Source organism: Populus alba, chromosome 15, assembly GCF_005239225.2.
Source record: "Populus alba chromosome 15, ASM523922v2, whole genome shotgun sequence".
Taxonomy (NCBI): domain Eukaryota; kingdom Viridiplantae; phylum Streptophyta; class Magnoliopsida; order Malpighiales; family Salicaceae; genus Populus; species Populus alba.
Genome location: NC_133298.1, coordinates 15,124,139 through 15,134,482, shown reverse-complemented (window position 1 = coordinate 15,134,482; position 10,344 = coordinate 15,124,139). Strand labels below are relative to the sequence as shown.

General features: G+C 33.9%; 2 protein-coding genes across 2 annotated transcripts; both read right to left on the bottom strand.

Moving 5' to 3' along the window:
* Window positions 1-274: 274 nt before the first annotated feature.
* On the bottom strand, window positions 275-1,555 carry LOC118057424 (high-affinity nitrate transporter 3.1-like). Its single transcript, XM_035069993.2, has 2 exons — window positions 1,279-1,555; window positions 275-1,107 (listed from the first exon to the last, which is right to left on the bottom strand). The coding sequence occupies exons 1-2, from the start codon at window positions 1,406-1,408 to the stop codon at window positions 623-625; spliced, it is 615 nt and encodes a 204-aa protein (XP_034925884.1). The 5' UTR covers window positions 1,409-1,555; the 3' UTR covers window positions 275-622.
* Window positions 1,556-8,871: 7,316 nt separating this feature from the next.
* LOC118057425 (high-affinity nitrate transporter 3.1-like) lies at window positions 8,872-9,925 on the bottom strand. Its single transcript, XM_035069995.2, has 2 exons — window positions 9,677-9,925; window positions 8,872-9,505 (listed from the first exon to the last, which is right to left on the bottom strand). The coding sequence occupies exons 1-2, from the start codon at window positions 9,804-9,806 to the stop codon at window positions 9,021-9,023; spliced, it is 615 nt and encodes a 204-aa protein (XP_034925886.1). The 5' UTR covers window positions 9,807-9,925; the 3' UTR covers window positions 8,872-9,020.
* Window positions 9,926-10,344: the final 419 nt, after the last annotated feature.

The following is a 10,344-nucleotide window of genomic DNA, read 5'->3' as shown; positions in this document are numbered from 1 at the left end:
TCAATGTGATCATCATCATCCACCATCTTAATCTCAATGTTTTTTGTCAAGCTGTCGTAATCACGATCATGTTCTAACTCTTTTTCTTTCGTGCTGCTACGTTTGTTTTTTTTTTGGTTAAATCCTGGAAATGATTTTGAAGTCGATGGTTCTCCTCTTACAGCTAATTTTGATAAGATGGTTCTTGAAAAATCTGAAGACTTCTTTAGATAGAAAAATTCAGTTGAGTTAATTTGAAGAAGACCATGATTCCCATTTACTAACACATTATACATTGATCGAAGACGATTAAAACTAGCTTTCATTCAGTTTCTTCAACAAACAGCAATTACATACGCAATTTTCATCCCTTAGGTAACACCTTCCCCGCTAAACACAGGCGCTTCTTCTTTTCTTGTTTTCCCATTGCGAAGTCAACATTTCCCCAAGGACAACACAGGTAACACCTTCCCCACCAAACACAGACGCTTCTTTTTTTTCTTGTTTTCCCATTGCAAAGTCAACATTTCCCCAACCCCAAGGACAACACAATACAAAAGGCTTAAGAAAGTAAACATAAAACCCACTACTATAATACTCCATGGACCCGTAGTGTGATCTGATATCTTTTGCCATGCTCGCTTCACTGAGACCTCTTTGCCTTTCTCTTCTCATTGTAGAAGAAACCAAACAAGGACACAACAGAGAAAACACTGAAGCATACTGAGCAAATATCCATTGTGGCGTGGCGTCCACTGATTGCTTGGACTTGAAACAGATTGGTGGTCTTGTGTGCATCTGTTGTTTGCCCGTAAGCCACCTCCTTTTCATCTGCGTCGTAAGCATAGGCTCGTATGAAGTACGTGGCAGTGGGCACGTCACGCTCAACAGTCCACTCGAACTGGGCGGTGCTGTTAGCAGGGCTGTGAGGTCTAGCAACGATATCATTCTGGCAAGTCCTGTCCTTTTTTAGATCGTCTACAGTTTTTCTCCACCCACGGTCAACCTGGCTTATGGGAGCGTAGCATAGCTTGACCTTGATGGTCTTGTAGGTCGAGTCCGTCCCAGCTGCGAGGGTCTGGTTCAGCCCCCATGTCACGGTGATTTTGTCCACACCACCTTTCAATACTGCAAAGTTAATTAATAATTAGTTCTGTACTGTGCCATTAAATCTGGATGGAGCACTGGATGCATGGTGAGATCAAGGAGGGAAAGCAACCTTAAATCTGAAAGTAGAACTGAGAAGTTGAAAATGAAGAACAGACAAGAAAGAAAACGATGTCATGTGGATCGTGTTACCTTGTCCGGATGTTGGTGAGGCCGTGACTGCAAGAGTTCTTTGCAGAGAAGAGAAGAGCACAGTTCCATAGCAAGGCAATAGAAAGCAGGAGAGAACAAGTGATGCCAAGAGAAGAGCACGTGCTGCCATCGCTAGATACTTTTCTTTTCTTGCACTATATAGTTAACACTTTCGAAGCAAATCACCAAAAGCTAGGAAAGGTAGAAGAAGAGGCTATGATCCCACTGTATATAACCAATACTAATGATGATTTGATGGAGTGCGCAGACTGTCTGGGTTGACCTTATATAATACAAGGCCGAATGAGCTGCCACAGGAGACTATATGACCCTTAAACGTGAGGAAAGGGTGGGGTGAAAGCGGGTTTTGCTTAATCAAGAAAAAGAGGTTTGACTTTGTTTTGGCTATTAGTATTTTACAAGCGTGGAAATTCTTGGTGGATGATATTGATGAGAAGACATGGATGGTATCCGTTTCAAGTACATTTTCGTTCTTTGATTATTATTATTTTTTTATTTGGAGTTTTTTTATGCTTTGGCTCGTCCCCTGGAATCTCGAAAAGATTAAACAAGCAAGGAAGCTAGGAACTGTGAAGGGAGTTGCTGACCTAGCTCGACAATCGAAGGAAAAGCCAAATCGAATGGAATGGAAGAGGCGAAAGGTGTAAGCTCGTTTATGAAAATTAATTCCAAATCATCCCACTCAAAACCAGGTAGCTGTCAATCAAGCCAGATTTTCTCTAATCGCACTATACATCCATCCGAATTATCCGTCCTTAATCGGATTCGTATAAAAGAAATCTGGAAATTTTCAAGTAAACCCTCTCAAAATAAACAATTTTCCATAAAAATATTGTCAATGACCGAGCCACATGTTTGAGAAACAAAAAGCACCAAAGAAAACTAGCCAAGTTGGCCTTGCTAATTACATTCAATTGTTCATCTCATTAACAGTTTGTTTTTGTATTTTAAAAATTTAAATTTTTTATTTTTTTCTTTACTTCAAATTAATTTTTTTAGTATTTTTATATTATTTTAATGTATTGATATTAAAAATTATTGTTCATCTCATTCAATAATTTTTTAGATTATTTTGATACATTTTCAAATAAAAAATATTTTGAAAATAATTATTACGTACCACAGTACCACAAACGCTCTATTTAAAAGATATGCGAGAATTATAATACAAAGGGAGCATTGATTAGTGTTGCAAAAACAACTCAAGAATCTCAAACTAATTAGCAAGTATATATAAACACAATTAATCATTAAAGAACACATATAGAACGTTAGGGTTTCATTTTCAGTTCGATAGCAACTTATAGTATAGATTCCTGCTTTCAGGAAAGTCCTAAGTAAATAATGCATTTTTCCCCAAGATTCCTATTAAAGATATTTATGGTGTTCAACAATTTAGGCCTATTTTATAGGCAACATTATCAAGAAAATTAACTATGAGAAAATAGAAGATTACAATGTGTCATGTAAATTATTCTCTCACCAAAAATCATAAAATAACTCAAAATTGACATTTTCTCTCCTCTCTAACCACCAAAGTGTAGAGAATGAAGGTACTTATAAATAAATCTCAACCTTAAAATATGATAATTGTAGTCTTTTATGTATAGACTTAATACATGTACATTTCTTTTCTCACTTGGGCCAATAATTTTAGACAAATCCAATAAATCTCCACCTTGGCTTAAATTGAGCCAACTTACGAATATTGAACTCCTCTCTGATCGCCTCCACCAAACATATTTCAAGTATTACATAAATCAATCAAATCCAAGCAATGCTTGAACTTGATTATCAAGATAGATATCGTCAACATATCTGCAGGGTTTTTAATTGTAGCAATCTTCTTTCATTGATACAACACCTTGTAACATGATATTTAGAATGAAGTGATACCTAAAAGTCAACTCACTCTGGTCCTTTCATGGTAAATCTAGTTCTTAGCTAGATGAATATCACTCTAACTATCATAATGTATAACGACCAACTCATGTGACAAATCAAGATTGTCAACCGCAAAACTCTTAACCATAAAACTTATTTTATTGTCTTTGTCAATACCATATACTCAAACTCTATTATAGACAAGGTAATAATAGATTGTAAAATTGTTTTCCAACTAATGGCACACCCCGAGAGAGTAAAAGATAACTCGTCAACAATCTCATCCTATCTAAACCATCAATTTAATCTAAATCTAAGAAGTCACCAATATTATTTTTGGAGTTACTACCCCCTATCATATACTAAGTCATCTGTAATACCTGTAAGATAACAAAGTATCAATATCACAGCTTGTTAGTGAACTATACCAGGATTTTCTATAAACTTGTTGACCATACTAACAACATGTGAAATGTCTAGATGAGTGCATACCATAACATATATAATGCTTCTAATTCCACTAGCATATTAAACACTTGACATGTGCTCCTTATTCTCTTCAATTTCTTGTGACAAACCTGAATATGATATGAAATAGGCTACAAGTAGAGTACCCACTGGCTTGTAGTCTTACACGCCAAAAAGCTCAAGTACATTCTCAAGATACTTCTTTTATGACATGTATAAATTTTCAACGCTTAGATCTTCACGTATCTCTATACCTAAGATCTTCTTAATTGCATCCAAATCTTTCATCTCAAACTCACCATTTAATTGATCCTTCAAACTGTTGATATCAGACATGTTTTTGGAGACAATCAATAGGTCATAAACATACAACAACAAGTACATAAACGAACCATTTAAAAGCTTAATGAAATGCACATAACTAACATAGTCACTCCTAAAATAACCATGTTCAAGAATAAAAGTATCAAATATTTTTATATCATTACCTCGATGACTATTTCAAGTCATATAATGACATCTTCAATAAGCACACATGGTTTTTTTTTTTTTTTTTTTTTTTTTTTTTTTTTTTTATCTTGAGGAATGAAACCTTCAGGCTAATGCATATAAATCCTCTCCCTTAACTCACGATGTAGAAAAATTATTTTAACATCCAACTGCCCAAGGTCTAAGTTAAACAAAGCTATCATAGCGAGCAATACTTAAATAGAACTATGCTTCATAACTGGAGATAATACTTCATTTAAGTCAACACCTTTTCTTTATGTAAATCTCTTAGCAACTAGACGTGTTTTAAACCTTGCATCCCCAACCCCTGTGATTCCATCTGTTCTCTTGCAAACTAACTTGCACTTAATAATCTTCTAGTCTTTAGGGGTTTAACAAGCTTTCATGTCTAGTTTTTATAAAGAGACTTAATCTTTTTATTCATTACAAGTGTTATAACTCAATTTTTGACCTCCTGTTTTTCTAAATATTTTCAAAATACAAAGAAAGAAAGAAAAAATATATGTTCATGTTGTATTTGCCTTATTTTTAATATTTCCAACGTCATCTCAAAAGAATACAAATTTCTTTTCAATATGTTCAACTTTTCACATGCTATTTTTAAAATTGTTGATTTTTCTCATCGAGTCGATATTGTCTTTTTCAAGCCTTAAAAAAAATAAAAAATATTTGGATAAAAGGACCAAAATACAAAGGAAGAAAATGAGGGGCCAAGCAATTAAGGAAGAAGATAAAAATTTTCACCTATAAATAGACAATAATTTTACACAAAAAAAAGAGAGCCAAAAATATAAACTTTAAAGAAAATTAAAAAAAATAACAACAAATTCCTTCCCCCATTCACAAAAAAAACCCTAAATCTATTTTGTTACTCCCTAACCACTAGCAACCTCCAGTAGCGACCTCTTCTTCTTCCAGCAGCAATGCTAGCCTTCTCTCAAGAACAACCCCAATAGCGAGCAACTTTTTCTTGATTGTGACCAGCCCTGCACTTCCCACTATCCAACAGCGCCAGCCCTGCACATCCACATTGAGCAGCATCAACCTTCCATTTCTAGCACCATCAACCGCTCCTCCATATCTCAACTAATGATGCTCCGTCTCTTTTCTCCACCATGGCCAACCCTATATCAGGCATCCATTAGCAACCCCGTAACTCCAACCAGCAGCAACAACTCTTCTTCTTAGCCACGCTAGCCTTCCATGCTGTAAGTAGGGGTTTTTTTCTTTCTCAACCATGCCAACCTCCAACACTACCAGCAATGACCACCCTTTGCGTCAACAACACCTTTGAACCGTAGCATACCAGTTATGCTGCTAGCAAGGAGAACCATCATCTCCAACCTCTTCTTATTATATGTAGGGTGCACCGAGGGTGATATATTTTTCCTCTACATAATTAATTTCTTTACCCAGACTCTTACAGACCATTAGATTTTCTAGTGGCCATAATATTAGGTGGTGACTTCCTTTTTCTTTTTTTATTGATAAAAAATAAGAATTTCTCGTATTTTCCACCCTAATCTATTCCAATAACCCTGATCCGAAAGAATGTTTACCACGACACCGTCCACATGCTACAACAAGCATCCACTAAAATGACTTCTATAGTTTATTATATTTTCTCGATTAAAAAACTTATACAAATAGAATATTTAAAAGCATATATGTAGAAATAGTTAAATTTTAAGAGGAAAAAAATTGAGATAATTATTCGTCTTCTCACAATCATAAAAATTATCATGATAATTTAATTTTATGAACTCAAAACTAATTTACAATTGCACATCAAATATAAATAACATGATGTCTGTGTATATGTCTATACAAATAGTTTTGGAGAGTCGGTTCTGTAAATTTAGGAGAGTGGTTTTAGTCAATTGATGCAATTGATTTTTTTAAGTCAAATGCTTTTTTTAAAAAAAAATTTCTTTATATGTGAAGAAAAAATGATTGATACAAATCATCTCAATTTTTTTACTCGTTGCATTATAAATTGTATTCTTAACATTGAAATTTAATATTTGCCCTTTACTTCTCTCCATTTTAGTCTTTCTTTTCAATTTAATGTCTAAACTTCTGTCTTTAAATGTTATTTATACGTTTTGAATTATTTGTTTTTCTTAATTAAACTTGCATAACTAATTAAAAATGATTGCTTTTATTTCAAGTAACATCTTTTACTAGTATAATTATCATGATTGTTATTATTATGGAAATAAGTAAAGAAATTTTATAATTAATATATTTTTAATATGATAAATTAAAATCTTTTATCAGATTTTTGCATCTTCTTTTTAAACTATCAATTAAAAAAATAATAAATTTCATTAAAACCTTTTTTCCAACTCTATTTGGTAAGTGTGTAAATTTTCAAGGATTATGTTAGGTGTAATTAATACTATTTTTTCTATTACAACCCATCTGATGAAAAGCATATGATATATGTTAATGTTTGAGAAAAATAATTAGGCCTTTAATTGTAACAATTGTTACGAAAAGCTCGTTAAACTAAAAAACTTGCAAGTGATTGGTGTTGGAAAAAAATTGTTTGAAACATGATATATTAGGGTATATTTAGAGTGAAATTAAAAGTGGGTGCCCATACTCACTTTTAAAAATAAAATTTTTGTTAAATTTTATTATTTAATATAAATTTTTTAACACAAAATATTGATATAATTAAAATAAGTTATAGATAAATAAGAAATTGATATAAAAAAACTTCTAATTAACATGTTTTGGAGAAAACCAAAACCCTCTAAAACTCTATCCAACACAGGAAAAGAAACAAGATTTTTTTGTTGTTTTATACAATGAAAAAATAAAAAGTTAAAATTAAATCTATATGACACCCAAGTTTTTAAAAGAAAATAATCTAAGTAAAGCAGACTTTAAACTTAAAACATGCACATGACTTGGCTTAACTTGGGTATGAATTTATTATAAATTATTTGTTTGAACTATAAATGGATTATTTTTTGCTAATATATTTTTCTATGCTTGGGTTTGAATTTATAAAAGAAAAAAATTTCCCCATGAAAAATTATTTTTTATAAGTCCATTACTATGTCCGACTAATGAACATAGTCTGATCAATCTCTTTAATAACCTTTTTATACCTAAACGATTACTACATAAATTTTATTCAATTAAAAGTTAAAACTATCAAGTTTATTTTTGTTTTATAGTGGGTAATTTAGGATGATAATAGCAAGAATTAATATTATTAATTATCAAAATTAATTATATATCAGTTTTATTTTCAAAATTCATTATAAAAATGGGCTAGAGAAAAAGTGTTTTCTTAGAATTTTACACAATTTTACAACTCTTCTTCACCTTAATTCTTAGATCATTTTTTTTTTAGTTTTCTCCTCTATTTAACCTTTTTTTTTTTCTCTCCCAATCTCTAGCTTAAGCTCATTTATAAAACGACATTTGAGTTATATATATCTTTTAGTTTGTGGATCTTGTTTAAAAATATTTCTAGATTGTAGTGTTTTTTTTTAAACCGACATTAAATAATAAGCAATAAAACTTTTAAAACAATTACTAATCCTCGACGAATTTTGTTATATTTGAAATGTTTCAACAATTAAAGTTTAAATTTAATATATATTATATGATTAGTATATATATACTAGGACTGTATTTTAATTTCTTATGCAAGTTTAGATATATTTAGTGTGTGTATAATTGGCTGTTCTCTTCTCCTTTGTCGAGTCTCTCCTTCCTCCTCCTGTTCGTTCGTCTCCTCTCTGCTTTTGCCTGGTGCTGGAGCTTGATGACGAAGACAACGGCGGAGATGTGTTGATTGGCCAAAGCTAACTTCTCTCCTTCTCTGTTGCTGTCTCTGCTGCATGCTCCTTTTTGTTTTTTTTTTTTACTGTTGTTTGTTCTTTTTCCCCTGTATTATTCTGGTTTTTCGTCTCTGTTTCCTCCCTGGTTTTGTTTCTTCCAATCAAAGTAGTAGACAAATCCAAAATGGCATCACAAGCAGCCACTGAAAGTTTCCTTTTTCGAATCACTAACATCAAGATCAAACCTTTCACTGTCCCCACATCCAAAGCAACCAGTTCATTCATTTCCATTGACACCAGTGAAGCCAACCCAACAATATCTGCACTTCGATCAGTAACGCCCACCAACTGCTTGATAAAATGCGCCAAATTAAAAGGAGAAAGGAAATAATTACTTGGAGTTCATGAGGATAGGAAACAAAGAGAGGACTGAAATGGGAAATGTTTGGTTGTTTGAAAGGAGAGGGTGGTGTAATTACGTTAAGAGTTTACTGATTAAGATTTTGAAATTATTACTGGGTGTGTTGTTTTGAGTGTTGGAGCGTTGGGTTGTTAAGTTTAACAATTGGTAACTTAATCAGAAATAATTGATTTTTAATTATTTCCTGTTAAAATCGCGATTTTACGATCTGAGTTTGTGAAAGGCTTTCCGTGCCGTGTTAAAATCGCGATTTTAACAACCTTGGTGTATATTAAAAAGCTTGCATGTTTATAAAGAAAGATCACTATTCTAGCAATCTTGGACAACGATACGAAGCAATCATAAATTTTTGTTGAGCAGATCTCAAGATATTAACTAGTGAAAACAATCCTAATAATTTTAAATGAGTCTTCCATCCATTTATTTCATTAATTTGCAATTAGCATTTATTTGTGTTGATGTCCACTTAGCTTTTTTTTGGATTGTAGTTCAATCAAAGATTTTCACAGACCCATTGCAAAAGTCAACATTTCCCCAAGGACATCAGAATACAAAAGGCTTAAGAAAGTAAACATGAATCCTCTTAAAACTCCATGGACCCGTAGTGTGATATGATATCTTTTGCCATGCTCACTTCACTGAGACCTCTTTGCCTTTCTCTTCTCATTGTAGAAGAAACCAAACAAGGACACAACAGAGAAAACACTGAAGCATATTGAGCAAATATCCATTGTGGCGTGGCGTCCACTGATTGCTTGGACTTGAAACAGATTGGTGGTCTTTTGTGCATCTGTTGTTTGCCCGTAAGCCACCTCCTTTTCATCTGCGTCGTAAGCATAGGCTCGTATGAAGTACGTGGCAGTGGGCACGTCACGCTCAACAGTCCACTCGGACTGGGCGGTGCTTTTGGCAGGGCTGTAAGGTCTAGCAACGATATCATTCTGGCAAGTCCTGTCCTTTTTTAGATCGTCTACAGTTTTTCTCCACCCACGGTCAACCTGGCTTATGGGAGCGTAGCACAGCTTGACCTTGATGGTCTTGTAGGTCGAGTCCGTCCCAGCTGCGAGGGTCTGGTTCAGCCCCCATGTCACGGTGATTTTGTCCACACCACCTTTCAATACTGCAAAGTTAATTAATAATTAGTTCTGTACTGTGCCATTAAATCTGGATGGAGCACTGGATGCATGGTGAGATCAAGGAGGGAAAGCAACCTTAAATCTGAAAGTAGAACTGAGAAGTTGAAAATCAAGAAGAGACAAGAAAGAAAACGATGTCATGTGGATCGTGTTACCTTGTCCGGATGTTGGTGAGGCCGTGACTTCAAGAGTTCTCTGCAGAGAAGAGAGGAGCACAGTTCCATGGCAAGGAAATAGAAAGCAGGAGAGAACAAGTGATGCCAAGAGAAGAGCACGTGCTGCCATCGCTAGATACTTTTCTTTTCTTGCACTATATAGGTAACACTTTCGAAGCAAATCACTACAAGCTAGGATAGGTAGAAGAAGAGGCTATGATCCCACTGTATATAACCGATATATATATACTGGTGATGCTATGATGGAGGGCGCAGACGGTCTGGGTTTACCTTTTATATGCAAGGACGAAATACTTGCTGGCATAATTTGAAAAGAGAATTTTTATTTAATATGATAGATAGGAGACCTTCAAGCATGACGAAATACTTGCTGGCATAAAGTTATACATTTCATTCTAGTTGACTTTTATACATGGCTTGATCGATCAAACATCCCCTAGCAACTCTGAAAGAGTAAACAATCAGGGAAGCTAGGATTTGTGAAGGGAATTTCTGAGCTAGCAAGACAAATGAATTGGAAGGGTCGATTGCCTCCATGAGGTGGCCTTCTGGTCGCCCAAAGAGAACGTTCTAGAATCATGAATGGTCACTTGCATTTAACATGGTTATATAGATATATGATTACAATTGAAAGCTTATCAAGGGCA